The following is an 18389-nucleotide window of genomic DNA, read 5'->3' on the forward strand; positions in this document are numbered from 1 at the left end:
GTTTTCCTTTCAGTACTTTAAATTGCTAAAAATTGGAGGGCAGGCAATTTCCATATGAGCCAAACTGAAAGTGAGATTCATGCAAACTGTAGGGAACTAAAAGCACAACACTTAGCCCATTTATTTGAGTGAGGTTTTTTTCCCCCTCTCTTAAATCTTCCTAATTCTTAATGACAGATAGTTTGGAACCTGCTACTGCGTTCCTTAGGAGAAGGATTTTTTTCTGGTGTCTCTTGTAAACAGCTCTTTCAAAAGATATAAAAAAAATCCCACCAAGTCTCATTCAAATATTGGGTAGATACTAAAAAACAAAACAAAACAAAAAAATAAACCTTGTTTCATTTTGGAGCATAGTAAATATTTGTTGGCATTACTCAACTGCTGGAACAACTGTTGGATTTTAGCAATCAAGAGCTTGATTCAAAGGCCAAAGAAATCAGCAGTAGTTTTTTCACAGACTTTGCTAAGCTTTTCATCAAAAACAGTTGAAGAACAATCCAGAAATATCAGCTGAATATCAGAGGTACTGAGAGATGTTTGAGCAAAGCGGACTGGGTACCTGCTTGCATAAAACGTGGAAGTTTTTGCTGGGTGTATTCTGGGTCTGGAGCGTCACGAGACCAGCTTGCTGGTACCAGGCAGAGCTCTGCCAGGGCAGCTATTATCCAGATATCAGGATTCTTTAACTTTTAATTATGTTAATTGCTAATTTTGAAGCGTACTGGAATGTTCATACTGAAAAGAGTATGTAGCCCTCATGAGGCTTTTACAGAACTTGTGTCTCTCTGTGGTTTTCATACTTTGTTTGCTTTTCAGATTTAAGTGTTACATTAAAAAAAAAAAAAGCGTAGAGTGCAGCAGAAAAGCAAGGGCATGTGCTCCAGTCACTGCACGAAGTCTCTGTGAATGTTGGAAATGTAAGGTGTGTGTGATTTGAGCATGCTGCATTATCAATTGCTTGATTTAGCACTGTTACATTGTAGATTTCCTATATCATTTTCTGATTCTATTTTAGCCAGTAGTTAATGATCTGTAGCTTTTCAGTAACCCTGAAAGATCAAATGGAAATCCTATCGTATGCAGAAGGAGGATCCCTTTTTTGATACAGCTGTGTGCTAAGCTGGTATGCGTTCCTGCATGCAGCTCAGGTTGTCGGGCAGTCCTCAAGGTGGCATTTGTCCACATGTGAGGTCACGTCTCAGTTTATACCATGGTTGTTGCTCTTAAATTAAGTTGGGATCACTTCTCTTGTTTCTGGATAAAGCAAAACAAAACAAAATCTGAAAATGACTTCTTTGAGCCTGGTAGCAATGCTTTTGCTTAATGAGGAGCTCTTGGTGGGCAGGCAGCCCACGTAGGCCTGCCCTTGTTGCTTGTGTTACGCTCAGGGTGGTCGACTCTGTTCTTTCCCAGGCACAGGTGGGCATGCTGCTAGCATGGCGATTCACTTAGTGGGGCGGGGGGGAATATCCCTGTCAGGCAGGAAAACAAGTACTGCTCACTCCTGTTGAGTAGGTGGTCCCTGAAGCTTTGTGAATAGCTTCTCCTGCAGCACAAGGGCCATTGGTCATTTCTTCTTTCTCTCTCTCCGAGGTTCAGCCTGACACTGCTGGGTTTTCCTTTGAGTCAGGTTACGTGCAGCACAGTAAATGTGTTGCTGCCAGGCCCACAGTGGGGAGGCACTGCGTCTGTACAGCAAAGGAGACCGAGGCTGAAGCTGGACAAAACGTGTCCTGGCTTTGGGGAAGTTTGCAGGATCCCCATTAATGCAGCTCTGCCAGTGTTAACCTTCCAGATCTAGGGAAGTCTTAATATTGACCTTTTGGGGCCTTTGTCTGTGGGGTTCTTTTAGTGTATCTGTTGCAAAATGGCCTGGATAGCTCAAATAAAGGGTTATGGCCCTATGCATACCTACAGAAATAAGGAAAGGCCCGTCTCGAGGAGTGTACAGTCAGATTGGCAGGAGAACTGGCTCAGCCACAGTGACTGAGTATTCAATGCTTGACCTTATAAATCCCTAAATAGTTCTTTTTTACTTCCCTCCTTCCCCATTCTGTCTGTTTTGGTCACCTCTACCTGATTTTTATAATTTCTCTTCAGCTTCTGTGTCCTTTCGCTCTTGTTCAGAGCTATACTCTGAAAGTATAGCTTTGATCCTTTTTGCAGCCACAATGTCATTTTACCTGAGCCTGAGAAACACTAATTCATCCTCTTTCTCCTCTCTGTCCCCACCAGAGTGTTTTTCGTCCCCTGAGCTAATGGGTGAGCAAAGCTGCAGGGTGCACGTGGTCAAGGGAGCTCTGGCCACGCAGGGAAGGAGAGGGAGCAAGCCTGAGACAATCGGGGTAGGAGGGCTGCAGGTCCCAACACAGGGGAGAGGAGGAGGAGAAGGCTCTTCATCTTTCATCACGATGTGATCCAGGGCTGTCCTGCACCACTGTTCCTCTGCCTGAAAGATGAAACTAGATGAGAAGTAGGTTTCTGAGGAGCTAAGAAGAGGGGGAGACCCTCCTTTCCCTACTGGCTGTCCCTGCAACTCCTTGCCCAAAAGGTCTGATAGTGTCTTGACACTCGACAGTATCAGGATGTTCTTTTTCGTATCAGTATTGTGAAAGATTAGGGTGCTATCAGCCATCGCTAGTTAGGACCTTAAGAGACTAAAGAGCTGTTGATTCTGTCAGTTTTCAGAGCTGCTAGGCTATTTTTATAAGGAAAAAAACTTCCTTTTGAGTGACATTGCTGGAGAAAATTGTTACACCATCTGGTATTTTTGGACCTTGTTCATTTTCTTGAGGATTTAGAGACATGTGGGTAGATGGAAAGACAGAAGAATAATTTATTCATAGGAGTTTTGGTATTTGGAAAAAGTGTTTGTATTCCCTTTATAAGGTATAAAAAGGATTGGATAAAGAGAGAGACTGGATTGTCTAGGGAACATTGCAAATAATTCAGGAATTTAGCGCAGTTGCACAGGTCAAGACTTGTTAGACACATTATTTAAGTTCAACAAAGGAAACAAGAAAGCATGAACCTTTTGGTAATCCTCACTTATGGTAAGTGCCTGTTTGACAACCATGTCACAAGCTGCCCACTCACAAAAACTGGTTGGATGTTCTGTTCACCGGGCCCACAACCAACTTCCTGCGAGAGCAAAAGGCGGCTGCGTGAGGTCCTGACAGAGATGCTGTGGTTAAGGGATTTAGTTGTTGGTGGATTTGAAGACAGGCAAAAGTGTAGGAAGGAGTCAGAGGGAGAAGCTGCTTGTTTGCTAATTGCATCTTTATAAAAGACATTTTTGTTCTGCAAATTGGATCATTCAATTTAGGAAGCTAATCATTAGTAAATATTATGTCATATAACTTGCTAGAGCTGGTTGAAAAAAAATTTTTCCCACACTTTTCTGTTTGCAAAAAAAATTAAATACTTCCTGTGATAGGACTTTTTAACTCCTTCTCTTGAACAGAATATAGACTAAAGACTTTATAGAAATGAATGTAGTAATCTGTCCAGCTGTGATACCTTATCCTACTTGAGAAAAAAAGAAAGATGGAATGATCTAATCTGGATGAGAAAAATGCCTCAAGGTAACCTTCAGAAAACGTATCCTTTCCTCTTTCAATAGAATCAAGTTACGGCAATCTTTCAAAACTGGCGGCTGTCAAGACTGCCGTGCCAGCCTGGGCTTTTCCTGTCCAAGTTAGAGATGAACATGGCAGTAGGAGCTCAGCATGCGCTGGGAAGTGCCTGCCTTTGACAGAGGCCAGGTCACCTCGGCAAGAGCTTGTGGCCAGGAGGGGAGCCACCACCTCGGCTCCTGCTGCTCCCTGAGACCTGGGGCCGCTGCTCCTCTTCACAGGTGCTTTTCCTAGGGGGCCTCTGTCCCTGGCTCCCAGCACCACACCTGTCCATGCTTTTGGCTGTGGAGCTCTAGAAATAGGGCTTTGGGAGGAAGGTCATGAGCTACACCTGTATATTTTTCTGGGCCATCAAACATAGGTTCAGTGTCTTCACTGCAATTTTTGTGTCCTTGACACACGCTGAATCTTACTTCTCTTGGCTGTCACAGGGGGAGTGGGTGCCCAGGAGTTCGTGCTACATAAACACACACAGTGGAGGTTGCCTCAGTTTCTGGTTGTTTTAAGGGCATTGCTGTGAGGCTGAGTTCAGGTTGTCTGGGTGACCTAACTGTGCTGTTAATTAAACAAGAACATTTGCCACTGGCTTTGTCACCATTTACAGTTATTTTCAAGAGGAAGAGAGCTCTTTCAGATTTAAGGCTATTAGTAGTAGCAATAAAATTACATCCTGAATTATGAAAATTAATTGTAGATTATAGAAAAGGGACCAGTGTCCATACTTGCTTAATTCTCTTTCATGAAGAACTTTTTTTTTTTTTTTTTTTTTAAGTACTTCATAATTATTTTCTAGGAATAGGTCTTGCAAAATGAACTGAAGTATTCAAACTCGTTGATTTTTAATCTGCCTTTGTGGAACACTGTTCCATTTTCTGTGACATTTTAGACTTTATTTCCCTTCCACTGCCTTTTTCTATGTAAATCCTGTTACTATTCCTTCTTGATGCTGAACACATTACTGATAAGCTTCATCCATTCATGTGTGGCTGAGGCATGTTGTATTTTTGGTCTAAATTAAAGGAAATTATGTCTGTGTTTTCCTCAGTTGGAATTTTCAGTATTTTGAAGGAAAGGAGGAGAGGACCAAAGTGCCTGTATTTTCCTTCAGGGAATTAGGAAAATACTGGGAACAGCAGATTTTTTTTATAATATTGTGAGGTTTGTGAGGAGAGGTAAACTTTTTTATTCAGACAAGTTACAGAGTTAGAGAACCAGACAACTTTTTGGCCCTGTAGGAGCCAGACCCTTTAGAAACTGTGCGGGATAGATGGGGAAAGATGCTAGCACAGGCATCAGGAGGTAGAGGAGTGTCTTTCGGTGCCTGCTGATAACCAAGAAAACTGTGGTGAGAATGAAGATGTTGGCAAGCATGCTTGAAGCTGGACTTCCCCAGGGAACATACAGCCCTCCTCTTCTAGTCTGTAATAGAAATATCAGAGAAGAGATGTTTGAGACCCTCCCCAACCATCAAGGGGGCTTTTCGGGAAAAGGATTGAGTAGTTGGAGGTGGTAGTAGTATACAGAATGACAGTAGTCAGTAGAGCAAGTATTGTAAGAGACACTAGAGTCAAATTTTCATATTTAAGCCAATATCTAAATAGTGGGGTTTAGGAGGATTTTTGTACCCTCCTTTAGTAGTGGGTTCGGTACTGATCTCAGGTCTGAGCTGGTATGGTTGGTGCTTCATCTCTGCTGTGGTCTTCTCTGCACCTGGCTTTGAGACTGCTGTTATCTTGTGTCGAGCACACTAGTAGTGCTCAATAAAGAAGCATTATAAATTAAACAGCCTGAGAGAGAGCATTTGGCTACAGTACAAATGGAAGGGAAGTATCCCTCTGCTCGCAGCAAGTTTTGCGTGTTGTTTCACTTCTTTGCTGGGATTGCCCAAGCAGAAAGCACAACTGAAACCTCATCTGTTGAGGAGATGAGGTTACCATGTGCAGCCGTCACCACGTGGGGCCTATCGATGGTGTTCTCTAATGCTGTTGCTGGTAAAACTGCAGTGGCAAGACTTCTTAAGGTCCGCCTTTAAGATGTTGTTTGAACTTTCCCCCTTGCCTCCTTCACCTCTGCACAGTTTATGGTAGTCCCATGGCAGTTGATGGTTTGGTTTGACCAAGCTGATGGTAGAAACCCTAGCTGGCCAAGTTGAGCCTGGAATTCATCTTCTCCTGGAAAACATGTGCCTACGCGCAGCTCTGTACTCAGCTCCTCCGTCTCCCTTCTCGGCAGGCTCAGAGCTGGGCAGCATGGGGATGCGAGGGGAGGGACTAGGAGATACTGCAGCATAGAAAGGCAGGTGATGATGTGAGGAATACGAGGACTAGCCAAAAAAAAGTGTGTGGGGGGGGGGACAGAGGGGAAATGTTCCAGTTCCTCAGTAATTGGGAAGGGTAGATGCCACAGTAGCCCTGCCCTTGGAGAGACTGTCTGGTGTACCTATGTGTTGTGGCCACTGCTGCCTATTCACGAAACCACTTGCAATGTAAGTTAAGTACATATGTATTTTTTTGCAGCGATGGGATACACTGAAGACCACTTTATAAACAATCTCTTACCTAATGGAAAATGTGAAAATGAATAGTAATACATACAAGTATGAAGCCAGGAAAAACTGGAATTTGTCAGCCTGTTGTGATGTCTCCTGCCTTTTTTCAAGTCACAAGTCTTGAGTTTTCAGTCTCCTTCCAGGAAATGAATGAGATCCATAGCCCAGAAAGGGCTTAGTCATTTCTGTCAGAGAGAAATATTTGTTTTTATTTTATTGTTTTGGACATAGGAGGGGATTCAGGTGCAAGAAAGAACAAAAGGATTTATTTAATCTTGAAAACAGATTGTGTTTGGCTTAGCTTGGTATAACTCAGAGTATTTTGGCTGCAGAATCAGGATACGCTATCAGGACATTGTTTTGCATTGCATCTCCTTCACAGCACCACCTGCCTTGCAGTATCTAACCCTGTATTTATCAGCCAGCAGTGCATCTTTCAAATCTTAGGAATTTGTACTGTTGTGTCATGATGGAAAATGATGTTTTATTCATTTAAATGTGAAAATGTTGCAAACATTTTATATTCTCACTATTTTTTCTGATTTTCCTCCTTTTGCCACTGAACACTGTTGAACAGATTGTGTTCCTTATTTTTTCTCAACATCTTTATTTTTCTTTCTTGATTTCTTTTAATGTATTTAGTTTGGGTTTTTTGCCATTTTTCTACATTTGAAATCTTTTTCACAGGAAGGGGAAAAAAAGAAAAGTTAAAAAAAGTGAAAAATGCCGTTCATTCTGTCCCATTGAGAAGCTAGAAGGGGAAGAGGTGAAAGGAGAAAGAATTGAAACTGAAAACTATTCTTAAGAAAAAAATTGTTTAAAAAAAAGTTGTTTCAGAATTTTACTTTTTTAGTGCAAATCTCTAGGCAGGTCTACTTAGAAAGCTAGTCAGCTGTTGTCATGTCTTGTTACTTTTTGCTTTGATATTATTGGTCATGGGATAGAATCATAAAATAATCGTGGAACAGCATCATGGGTGGAAGGGGTCGCCAGAGGTTGCCTGGCCCTGCCCCTCTCTCTGCCCAATTTAGACTGGGTTGCTCAGGGTCAGGTTTGGAATGTCTCCAAGGATGGAGACTCTACAACCTCCCTGGGCAGCCTATCCCATCCTCATGGGACATTTCACCAGCCTCATGGTGAAAATTGTTTTCTTTATGTTTAAAGAATAGATTTACCTTTCCACTAATATTTCAGATTTCAAAGTTTGTATTTCAGATTTTAATATAGCAAAGCAAGCTACTAGTAATGACTCTATATCATCAGCTGCTGATCACTCCCAAGCAGCTCAGATGGGGGTGACAAGAGGAGAGTAGCCCAGCAAATACTTAGTTTGTAGAAATGAAGGCTGAAAAGGAACCTGAATGCTGCTTCTAACTTAAATGCATGAAGAGAGAAAACAGCTGCTTGAGCTGCCAGCATGATCCTGCTGACATACACACTTAAACTGGCTGTGAATAAATTTAGGCTAGAGTGAGACGACGGTTGCTAGGTTGGAGCATTGTGATTCTGCCATAGCCTTTCCATTACAGTTACTGGCAGTGAAAATGTCTGAGTAATTTTCAACTTGATAATCTCATAAAAGAGTTTCCCTGCTTTGATGTCTGTAGAAGGCACGGTCTTGACAGTAGGACCTAGAAAATCCCTTTTCAGTTTTGTGTCCATAGTGCAGGCTTTAAAGGTGAAGGAGTTTGTTTATGTCTTAATGAGAGAAAAAAATTAGTTACCAGAATATTTGTAGTGAGATAACAGAAGATATTATTGTAGCTTGTGTTTTTAGACAACAGAGTATTAATTTAGTGTTCTTTAAGTTACTTTTCAAACTAGGTTCTTTTGTGGAAAACTTAATTCATACCGTATTATTTTTAAGGTTTGGGCCAGAAGTATAACTGTATTTGAGCAGCATCAGAGCTGAGTGAATGCTATCTATGAATATGGAAGTCGTCCTAAGTGCTCCCTTTCTGCTGAGCAGGAAAGTCCTAGCCTTGCCTTACCCGGTGCAGGTTTATCTGGCTGTTTTTACAATATTACAACATACATTGAAATGCAGTGGCCCGAGGCCAAAGGGAAAGTTTTAGTCAGGCAGTGGGGTTCAGAGTAAAGTTTGCCCTTTTGTTTTTGTGGGTTTAATCTTAGGGCTGGGGTGCTGTTAATGTATAATCAGATGCTTGTTGTGCTTAATTGATATGTTTGGAAGTGTTTTAATTAGAGTGGACTTCTGTGCTGGCTGCTTTTGAACACTTTATATAGGAAAAAATGATCTAATTAGAAACATCCAAAGAACCCACTTTCACATTTGAGGTGCATCTTTGGCAGAATTTAATTACTCCAGACCAAGGAGCAATTCTGCAAGCCCATGCTTTAGTGTCCATGCTAATCTGCAAATGCAAATGAATAATGTTTGTCTGGAGCACAGCATTTCCTGGGTGCCTAAGCTCAGACTCCTCTGAGTATGGGTAACCACCTGGGGGAGGGAGCACTGGTGCCTGGCTCCCCCTTGCTCAGCTGAACTCCAGACCCATGGCAAAAGCGAGACCCTGTTAAAGTCACTGGGGGCGCCTCTCCCTAAAGTAGAGAAGTAGCATCGAGACCAGAGCAAAGCACAGAAGTACGTGATCGTTCTCCATTCAGATACACAGCAAGGGAAAGGGAAGATGGTGGCAAACCTTTTTGTACTATACCTGAATGGTTAGGGCATTCTGCTAGGCAGTGAGAGACCTGGGTATCCCCACATCATTTCTTTTCACATCCAGTGATGGTGTAATGCAAAACACATTGGTGTCCCAAAAGCAGAGACTTCTTCCAGCTGATCATTGCCTTACAGAGTCAGGCTGGTGCTTTCTTGCTCTCCTCCAGTTCCATGTCCCTTGGATTTCCTTCTGCACCGTGACCCATTCCCAAGTTCTGTGCAGCTGCGGGGACAGGACATGAAATGCTCACATGAAATTGGTGACCTGAAGAAAAGTGAAGGTTGTCTGCCTGAGGAGGAAATTGAACCGAGCTCTTTAATTTTTGAAGAGGGACCTCAGCCATCGTTTCCACTCTCTCTGGATATGTTTTGGGAAAGCTGGCTCCTGCTCACTTAGATGTTCATCTGTAGAAGGTGGTCCTGGATCCAGGCAGACCAAAGTGTTTGATGAGGAATGCTACGTCAGGCTCTTAGCTGTGGACTGGAGTCAGATCCCCATGTTGCTTTAAGGAACTTTTTCTTCACTTTTTCTTTCCTCTAACACATCTCTCCATTTCCCTTCCTGGAAGAAAAGCTGTTCATGCTGCATACAAACCCAAAACAGCACTTGCCATACTGGGCTGACTGAAGAGATGGCAGAGGCTTGCAAATCTTGGGCCAATATACCTTCTGCAGCCTGTCAGGTTGCTCGTGGCACTGGAGCTGGGCTAGGTCTCTCGCTGCAAACATAGGGTGTACTGATGGTCCCTAGATAAGAGACTGATTTTGTTTTATGGTTGCTGCTACATATTTTAAATGCTGCTGTCTATGTTTTGTACAGTAGATAAACAGAAATTTTCCGCTGTGATTTGTTGTCTGTATGAGATGAAAAATTTATCTGTTTAAGGAAAAATGGCTGAATTGGTTATACTGAAAAGCTCCTTGGCATATCTTTCGTAACAAGGAGTGCAATTATTGTAACTCACAACTACTGTATACTTCAGCCCAGACACACATATTGTTTATAGTTTGGACCCCAAGGCAGCAAAATATTGAACATTGACTTAACCATAAATATATGAGCAGTTATATCCCTATTTAGCAAAGCAGTTCTGCATATACTTGAGCTGGATTCAGTGGACTTAAAGGTAGCTTGCACTTGAAAACTGTGAAATGTATGTGCCATCTTGCCTAATACATATGTAAATATTATAATTCATTCTTTTAATGATTATTGTTAATAGCTAAAGTGCAGCAATCATCAGCGTCTACCAAAGATGGAATTTAAAATATTTTGCAGGCCTTTGAGAGAAAAATACAGATCAGTACTTTCTCCTGTGGCCTAAAATCCTGCAACAGATCCTATGCTCAGCTGGGCACAATTTTTGCCTGGAGTCTAAAATGGGGAGACCAAGAACCAATGTTAGTGCTCACAACCCGGGGAGGAAATAAGCATTGCACAGGCAAGCAAATGCACCAGATTATGTGTTAGCTAGCCACAAACAAGAGGGAAGGTTGGAGATGATTTTTTTTTTCTGTCACCATAATGAAATAGAAGTTTCAGACACTACACTAGATTGTGTCCTGAAGCTCCCTTTTATGGATCTGATGTCTGGAATTCATTTTATTTTTTGGAAAAAAAAATCAAAATCTAAGATTCAAGACGCATGAATGTTATGTTATCCAGGAGGCCTGACCTGGCTTTTGGGGAATTGATTGTATCTGAAAGTTTTGATTATACTTTAAACTCAAAGGTAAAAAATCTGGATGGGCTGCCATCCAATGTTCAGAGCAAAAGCTGATCATCAGCAGAGATCCCTCAAGAATTTTCCCCGTGGAGAGGTAGAGCAAGTTCCTTAGGTTTGCTGCAGAATTCCTTGCCGTTCTGGCATGTGCATCTTTATGAGATGTGGAGATGCAGAGTTTTTATACTAAAACACTTCAAGTCCAACATTTTCAAAAGAGGCTAATGATTTTTAGACCTCAGTTCTGAGAGGACGTTCCAAAAGGTCCAGCTTTTCAGAAAGCAACTCTCCCATTTAGATGCCTAGAAAGGAAAAGACTCAGTTGAGACACAGCAGCAGCCTTCAATTATGTAAGAGGAAGTTGCAAAGAGAAAACAATGAACTGTTTTGCATGCCCCTTTTGGATGGGACAAGAAGCAGCAGGCTTATATTGAGAAAAGATGAGCTAGGTTAGACATTGCAAATCTTTCTAAGTTTAAGGGTAAATTAGCTTTTGTATAGATTGTCTACGGAGGTTATGAAAAGCTTTTGTCATTTAAAGGTTTTTAGAACAAGTTAAACAAATGTTTATCAGGAATAATTTAGGTTGAGCCGATCCTACCTTAAGGCAGGGAGTTGACTAGAGACCTCCGAGGCTTCTTCAAACTCTTTTTTGATGATTCTATAAAATACATATTCCTGACATTTTCAGAGCACTTTATTTGAATAGGAGACTACTGATGTGCTGGTGATGAAATGGGATTCAGAATCAGCTATGAGCCGCTGTATTTGTATGTAACTACATGATGCTTTTGCTCCATGCATGAGCATTTCTGAAAAAGGTATTTGTTAGCTCCTTGGCTATGTAACTGCCCTCTCTATTTAGGGGATTGCTTTCTATCATCCATTTTTATCTTGGAAATGCTGATGCAGAGAACAAATTTGACAGCTCTTTGCTGCGTTATTTACACCAATGTGTGCACGTACCTACATACGTATTAGGAGCTTCACCTTTCCTTTGTCACTGGAACGTGTAATTTTCAATAACATATTCTGAACAGTTTGCATAATGAAGTAGAAAAAAATATTTTGACTCAGGATGATAAAATTTCAGTGGAATTTCATAAATCAGTAGAATCTTAATAGATTTCACCCAGTTTTTCTGAGAGCTGTAGGGTACCTGCCCTTAAATACTTGACTCTTGTAAAAGTCTGCCCTTATATTTAGCTTTATACCAAAATATCAGTCTAAGGAATAGTTGAGTGGCACTTGAGCTTCATTTCATTTGTCACCCTTAAACTGCAAAGGCTTTGTGTTTGCAAATGTATATAGATAGACAGACCTTTCTTTGAAGAAAGGCTGGAGAAGGCTTTGAGTGCAGGAGAATCAGTATCTGATGACTTAGTCCTTGTTGTCTGCAATTTTATTTTAAGCTTTACCCCCTTTAAACTTGATGAAAATATGTTAAAAAGTGGAGAGGAAAAATTGGCAGGTGAAGCCACCTTTCATCATGTACGTTTTACCCACACGTGTTAGCTTATGGCTTACTGTGTCACTAAGGATCTTTTACTGTGCTGTTAAGCAGCCTTCCTTGATAAATCACAACCCTTAAAAAAAAAAAAAAAATTCAAATACTTAGACATACTGCCAGATATTTTGTGCTGCTGAGGCAATATAAAGCAGCTGGATAATTGCTTCTTATTTATCTTCTATAGTACATTGGGACATCCCTTGTGCTGATTGCTATACTATATACAGAGAAAGAAATGCTGAGATTATCTAATTCAAAGAGTTTTCTTTAACTCCTGAAATTAGATATTATTAAATATTAATATTATTTATTAAATAAATAATTTAAATACCTATATCTAGGTATTTGGATATCCTAGTTTAGCTCCACAGATGCCATTAAGTGTATAACTCTGATTTCAGTGAAAGAAGGATTCTGCCTTAATACCTTTGCAAATCAGAAAGGTATTTCTGTTGTGGTATTTCTGTAGACAAGTTTCATTTGGTGCTTCCTAGCAAATCAATGGGGAAGTGCTGGATTTTGTTTTTAAGTTTTTGTTTGTTTGTTATGTTTTCCAGAGCCTGAACACAAAGAAACACTTCTTCACCTTGTGATGAAATTGGGTTTAGTTAAACTTTCTCAGTTCTTAGTAGCCCAGCCTGGTGGGTCATTGGCATTAGCATTACCTAATGAAGATGGAGCAACACCATTAGATTTGGCTTTACAAAATGGGCACTCCAGGCTTGTTGAGGTCTTCACAAAGTGAGTATAATGGTCTTCTCCCTCTGCAAAACTCTTGCCTGTTCAGGGATATGTGGAGTACTGCTGCCAATTTTGTGTTGGTTTCTGTTCCTTCTTGTCATCGTTATCGTTTTGAGCTTGTAAACTGATATTTACAATTAAAGGAAGTTTATGATGCATCTCCATCATTACATTTGGCAGTCAATAGTATTATTGTCAATATATGCACTTGTGTGATTTAAGCAATTATTGTAATTCAGTTAGAGATTATTTTGTTTTTCCCTTCAAATTGAATAATAAATTGTGTTTAACATTAATTTGTATTTTAAGATATTTTATTTTAATATTCCAGAATTTTGGATTTATGACACTGCTAAAAGGAAATTATTAAGTAACAGGCAGTCATATTACTGGACTTGCTAGAGAAACACTTGTCTGAAGAGATTCTTGTCTTTCTTTGAGTGACACCTGTTGTGTGTTTAGAGTTATTGCTCTTAACAGTGCAAAATTAACAAAATTGGGGCAAAATGCATTACCTTCCTTCTTCTGAAATGAGGTACTTTTTTATTAAATCTGAATGATAAGACCTGACATTTGTAGAAGTGTATCATGAAATAGAAAATATTAAAAAAAAAAAAAAAAAAAAAGCTGGCCTTCTCAGATCAGTTTAAATATCATTCCCTGGTAGTGCTGTGACTTTGGTCTGTGACATGACTTCAGCTTGTACAGGAAGATGGGAAAACAAAACGGCCATCTTTCAAAAGGGAAACCAAGTCGTCTCTTTATATTGCACAAGTTTTGAAAATGCAAATAAATACTCAGAAATAATGAACAAGTTTATAAACAGCATAAGTGATAAAAATAGCTGTGAAGGGTTTACGGTAGTGCTCTAACTTGTTAATAACTAGAGAGCACGTAGTGGCCAGGGAGGGCCCTGGAGCCTCCGTTATCCATGCCCAACATGCTCTGCATTAAGTAATGGAGGGTCAGCCGTGCCATTAGGTACCTCTCACAGTGGCACTACTGCAGCTGGATCCAGACCTATTACTAACAAGTAAAGACATCCCTTAAAAAAAAAATAAATGTATATAGACGTAAAGAGATATAAGCAGAAGCGAAGGACTTGAGTTTCACAAAGGCCTCAGTAGGCTCTGTGACCTTTGTAAAATCTTGGGTTTGAATAAATAAGGGAGAGTCAGTAGCAAACCCAGTCCTGCAGCTCCGAGGCTGTTTTTGCCAGAGAGCTGCCACACGCTGACAAATGGCTTAAAGGACAAGTGCCTTCTGGCATGATTCGGCTGTCTGAAGTTGCATCTGTGCAGACCTGAGGAGCTGCATGGTGTATATGTGTCTTGTGGTACCAAACGGTCGTTATCAGAAGCCTGTTCTCCCTGTTGGCTTTTCTTTGCAAAGAGAGAAAATATGCAAGAATTCCGTTACATTTTTATTTTGGAATGTGGCTCTTTCGGTTCTGGCTCCGCGCACCGTATAGTTTATGCGAGAGAATTACGCATGCTTCAGTTTGTCTGAGAAAATTACTTAAAACACTGACACAGTACATTATGTTATGAATGTCTCATTTGTTTGTAACATCCAAACAATGCCGTATTCCCTTGAGATACTTTCTGCTTTTCACTGTACTGGGATAATAAACCTGCTAGCTGCCAGTCGCGTCTTACTACTATATATGGCAACATTAACAGGAAAAGGTACTATTGCTAATTTACAGCAATACGGAGAAATAGGTATTGTTATGGCTTGCTGTTACTGGCGTATTTTACTAGCTAGAAACCATCATTTCTAGTGCAGTCATTGTTTTTTCCCCTCTGACGCCTGTAAGTAGCTGAATTTTCTTAGGCCTGAATGGAGTCATTGGCAAGTATTTATTTGCCCAGCTGTGTTTTGGGTGGATGTTTCAGATTTTCTGCCCCCGGTTTGTATAGCGAGCACGTTAGCCTACTGAAGGTCCGTGCCGACGGCAGGCAGGAAGCGTGCTGTGTTTATGTTTTCATTCTACCTGTGCGCAGAGCATCTGTTTTGGTTTAAAGAGCATGTTGTTTCAGTTTCCAGGGCAGTCATTCGTTTGACATTTCGAGAGCTGAGCTCAGCGAGGGTGCCTGCCTACGGTTTGTTCATTCATCAGGAACTCTAACACTGACATTTAACCACACCGCAGAACACTTCTTGGAGTCGGACATTAAACTCTTCAGAAAATACTTCTGGGACAGACCTCTTCTTTACAAGGTAGGTACCAGTCCAGCTCAGTGCACTGTCACAGGTTTTTTTCCAATAGTTTCCAGCTATAGACTCCTCAAGCTGGATATGTTTTTCTTGAATAGTCTTTTGGTTTAAACTGCGCCTGTTTCAGTAATGGTCAGTGTAACGAAGGTTTATCGTGTGGGCTTCAGCTTTGGGTTAATGTAGCTAATTGTATGTGTGAAGCTGGAGGGTAGGAGGTGTTGAGAACTTTTTCAAATTCTCCTTTACCTTCCAAGCTCTTTTTGAATTGGTGTGGGCTCTACACCTGGGATCTCTGTCTCTGGTTCAGTTGCTGTTCGTATTCCCATTGGTTATTTTAAATATTTAATTTAGTTCCATTCTTCTTTGTATTAGCACAGTGCCTGGGAGCCTTTGTCACAAACCTGAGCTACCCAGTGTATTAGATACAGCAGAACTGCAGGCTAGAAAGAGTTTTTGCCATAGAGGAATTTAGTTATGGTGTATTAGGTCTTATTTTGCTGTAAGGTGTCTGGAATACTGTTGTGATATCCTTCAGGACGTGCCTAAATTTAAGTAAAGAGGGTAATAGTTGAAAACTCAAGTTCTTTAAAGGCTATGCAGATAACGCAGTTGCATTTTTGGATTGAGTCCGCATGATTACATAAAACTAGTGAGCTAAAAACGTACTAAAATGCTTTTGCTTTTTCGTTTTCTAGTCTTAAATTTTAGCTTTTATTTTCCATGTTTTATTTCAGGATTCCTTATTTACATATTAATTTTCCTTGAGTTATCTTTACTGTATTAGACATGATTTTAAAACTTAAAACATGATCTGTGTGTTTAACAGGAAAACTTCAAGTGTGATTTCTCATATAATCATTGCATATAATCTTATATAGTCACTGCCAAGATTTTTAGTTGTTCCAGTAGAAAAAAGTTATTCCGTATTTGTAGCTTGTAGAATGCCTCCAATTTGTGTGCAGCTTTTCCGTGGAAACGATAGTAAACCCAATAGCAAAACTAAGACTATAATGAAGAATGAATGCATTGTTATTTATGTCATTGGCTTTTTCTTGTACTCATCAAATCTTTGTTCTTCTTGCAGCCTTTGAAAGGGGGGAAAAAAGTGTGGTGTGTTAGATGTTTGCAAGGTTTTAGGAGACAAATAGCCTTAAAGGTTGCAAAACCAACTTTCAGCTGTGGGTTTCTCTTCTGCTCATTCCTGTAGTTGCTGCAGTCTAGATCCTGCTTTGTGGGCACCCCCCACCCTCAGTATCAGTACTGCACTACTTTTAGTTAAGAGTATTAGCACACAGCAGAAATAAGCCAGAGTAATGGAGAAAATCACATGGTTTAGTTAGTTTTCTACATAGCACGTGTCATCCTGAGGTGGGGGGACAAACAAACTATCGTGTTTAGATTGTGTATTATAAGCAAATGGTAAGGTAAAATTCATTTTCTTTCTGTTGCAAACAAGGACTTGCAGCCTTTAGCTGGATCCAAAGCATAAGGTGGGCACTGCAGATTTCAAAATACATAGTCTTTTTAAAATAGAAGTAGCATTTGTCGCTGTGGTGGAGTATTCAGCTCATCTACAGCAGATTAAGACTGTACATCTATTTTATTGTATCTTGATACCACATAAATGACCACACTGCTATTTTAGGTTTAGGTCAGAAAAAGCCATGCACTAAAAAGAAAGGGCTTGCTTCAGTTATGATGATATGAAGCATTGGATTTGTGTGTATGAAATAGATGGCTTAGGCAACAGCACAAACTATTTTTATCTTAATTCACTCAAGAAAATCCCAGTCTTTCTAGTGCATATTTTTCAGTGTTTGGTCTGTGGGTTCCTATCAGTCCCTGGACTATTCCTGACAAGCCTAAAAAAGTTAAAACAAGCAATGGTGTCAGTAAGCTTGAGTTATCCATACAGGGAACTATGCTTTCATTGGAAACCTTTAGGGGCCCTGCATGTCAAAACAGTTGAAACCCATGGATGTAGTGAGTTTGCTAGGCAGCATGGAGGAGGGATTTCTGCAGATGATGAGAAGGAGCTCAGAATTATTTGATCTTTAACAAGCTCCTCAGTGCAAAAATCGCAGCAGTGGCAGCAGTGTCCATCAGCGAGGCTGCAGGGACTGCGCAACCAGCCCTTGGAGGAAAACTGGAGGGAGGGAGCACTACAAGCCCTATGTCTGCGTGCTTAATCTGACACTGTGAATAACAGCCCTCATCAGCCAGCGAAGGGGATACGTTTGGCAGTATCTTTTGCTGGAGGTAGTGCAGCCAGTGCAGGGGAAAGATCCTCTGTGAGAGAAGAAATCCAGGGACTAAATGCCAAATGTGAAATGGTGTCAGGGTAAAAAGCAAAAGAAAAAAAAAAAACAAAATGAGGCAAATTGTTCACCAGGATAATTATCTGAAATGATTACGATCATTTATGTTTATAAAGTAATTTTTTTGCCTGGTGTAGATAGATTTAGTAATTTCTCAAGGAGGAGGTGAATCCAGAAGCCTGTTTCTGCCCAGTAGCTGCAGGAGCAGGAAACTCAGTCTTGAAAACAGACAGACTTGCAGGGGCAGAGAAAAGTGTCGACAGCCCCAGCAAGGTAGGGTATGGCTAGCTGGACGACTATGCAGCTTTCAGAACAGTTTGTCCACAAAATTCAGCCCAGTGTTTCCCTGACTTTGTTCTTTCATACTTACGTTACCGAACCTTTTCTCTACTTGCTGCTTTGTTAGATGAGACGTATACAGGAAACCGAACTGCAGAAGGAAAAGACTAAAAGCAACAAAAGGTGTAGATTAGCACAAAAGGAGACGTTGTCTTCCCCATCCCATTTTCTTGTAATCTGTGAAGGTTAATGCTAAAATAAGGGACTGGATTTGCCCCCTCTTCCTGCCAATAGCGGGGACAATATAGCAGGGAGGAGGCAGAGAGCGGATGGAGGGGCCAGCCCGGCCGGGGAGCAGGCGCTTGGGTGGCAGCGGGTCCTGCTTTCTGGCCAGCCTTGGCCACCAAGTCAGGGCTTAGTCCTCACGGAGGCTCCTTTCTGTTTCCCTGTCTGTAAAAACCTCTCACTTTGGAGGGATGCTTTCAAGGTTAGCTGTTTTGAACAGATTTGACTCCTGTGTTTCTTTTCTCATAGAGAAGAAAGTTATAAATGGTGAAGTACAAATGCTAAATCTGATGTTTTAGATCCCTTGTGTATTGTAAGTAGAAAGTAATTTCTGTCTGTAGTTGAAAACATTTTATTGATTTTCCTCCCAGGGGCAACCAATGCTCTGGGGAATCTCTATCGATCCTTTTAATATTATTTATAACATATTTGTTTACTAGTCT

At 40.8% G+C, this 18389-nt stretch overlaps 1 protein-coding gene across 9 annotated transcripts in view; it reads left to right on the forward strand.

Annotated features, from left to right (window-relative positions):
- Positions 1-18389, forward strand: part of LOC104152984 (rho guanine nucleotide exchange factor 28) — a 133258-nt gene that overhangs the window by 34535 nt on the left and 80334 nt on the right. For all 9 annotated transcript variants that reach the window (XM_068925499.1, XM_068925508.1, XM_068925502.1 and 6 more), the window contains 2 exons: positions 12661-12844; positions 14887-15067. In XM_068925499.1, the coding sequence (XP_068781600.1) occupies positions 12661-12844; positions 14887-15067 (365 nt within the window). The remainder of the gene's footprint in view (positions 1-12660; positions 12845-14886; positions 15068-18389) is intronic.

This window comes from Struthio camelus, chromosome W (genome assembly GCF_040807025.1).
Source record: "Struthio camelus isolate bStrCam1 chromosome W, bStrCam1.hap1, whole genome shotgun sequence".
Lineage (NCBI taxonomy): Eukaryota > Metazoa > Chordata > Aves > Struthioniformes > Struthionidae > Struthio > Struthio camelus.